The sequence below is a fragment of the Solanum stenotomum genome, chromosome 2 (assembly GCF_019186545.1).
Source record: "Solanum stenotomum isolate F172 chromosome 2, ASM1918654v1, whole genome shotgun sequence".
NCBI lineage: Eukaryota > Viridiplantae > Streptophyta > Magnoliopsida > Solanales > Solanaceae > Solanum > Solanum stenotomum.
This window is the reverse complement of record NC_064283.1, coordinates 7,133,841-7,134,873: the sequence shown is the minus strand read 5'-3', so window position 1 is coordinate 7,134,873 and position 1,033 is coordinate 7,133,841. Positions and strand designations below refer to the sequence as shown.

At 36.7% G+C, this 1,033-nt stretch overlaps 1 protein-coding gene across 1 annotated transcript; it reads right to left on the bottom strand.

The window, feature by feature from the left end:
* Nucleotides 1–399: 399 nt before the first annotated feature.
* On the bottom strand, nucleotides 400–1,033 carry LOC125854815 (uncharacterized). The gene is made up of 2 exons (XM_049534399.1): nucleotides 906–1,033; nucleotides 400–820 (listed from the first exon to the last, which is right to left on the bottom strand). The coding sequence occupies exons 1-2, from the start codon at nucleotides 1,031–1,033 to the stop codon at nucleotides 400–402; spliced, it is 549 nt and encodes a 182-aa protein (XP_049390356.1).

The following is a 1,033-nucleotide window of genomic DNA, read 5'->3' as shown; positions in this document are numbered from 1 at the left end:
CTTAAGAAGACCATTGAATGACTCGGAACTGTTTGTTGTCAGCATGCCCCATATCCTATCTCCATCCATATGCAATGTCCATTTGTCAAGACCGTTCTTTATTAATCACACATACGCTTCCGGATTAATCTCCTTGATCATCTTCATTTTTTTCAAAAAAAATTTCTCCTGACAGTGATTTGCAACTGCCCATAAAAGGCTGTTTAAAGTGACATTTTTAAATTGTTTTTGAAAATTGGCCTTCAAATGTCTTAAACAAAAATGATGGAACCCAAATGAGGCCTGTCAATTGGGAGAATTATACACGGATGAGAGTATTCAGTGATGTCTATCTGAAATCAATGCCACACCTCTACGACCCTTGACAACGTGCAAGTGCAAATGATCCAAAAATAAACTTCATGTCTCCATGTTCTCATTCGCAGCTATTGCAAATGCCAAAGGTAATATTGAGTCATTACCATCCGTTACAATCGCAATCAACAATTTGATATCATATTTTCCATAGACATGTGTTCCGTCGATCGATATAACAGGACGACAATACACAAATCCATCAATGCATGGTTTAAAAGTCCAGAATACATAGTTGAATACATCTTCAATGACATCGGCACGCCGCTTTGTTTTCCATTCAACTATTGTTCCGGGATTGAAGTGTTTCAAAGCTTCCATGAACCTCAGCAACTCGACAAAAGAACCCTCCCAAGTACCATATACTTTTTCAAAAGCACGCTTGCAACCAAGATATACTTTTCTTCTGCTTATCGAAATGCCATATGCTTTAAGAACGGCTGTTTGACAGTCTTTGATGGGAAACCTGAAAAGTAAAAATAATATTAACTAACAAATTAAAAATGAATATTTTCTTATTAAAGAAAAATCATCTAAGGATAAAATAGTACCTTGGCGTTTTTTCGATATCAACACGGAGGACGCTAGCAATCATCTCAACATCCAAGTTGAAATGTCCATCGCAGCACGTATCCATATCACATGTGTGTTCTTTAATGTATCTTCCAACTTTCCACAT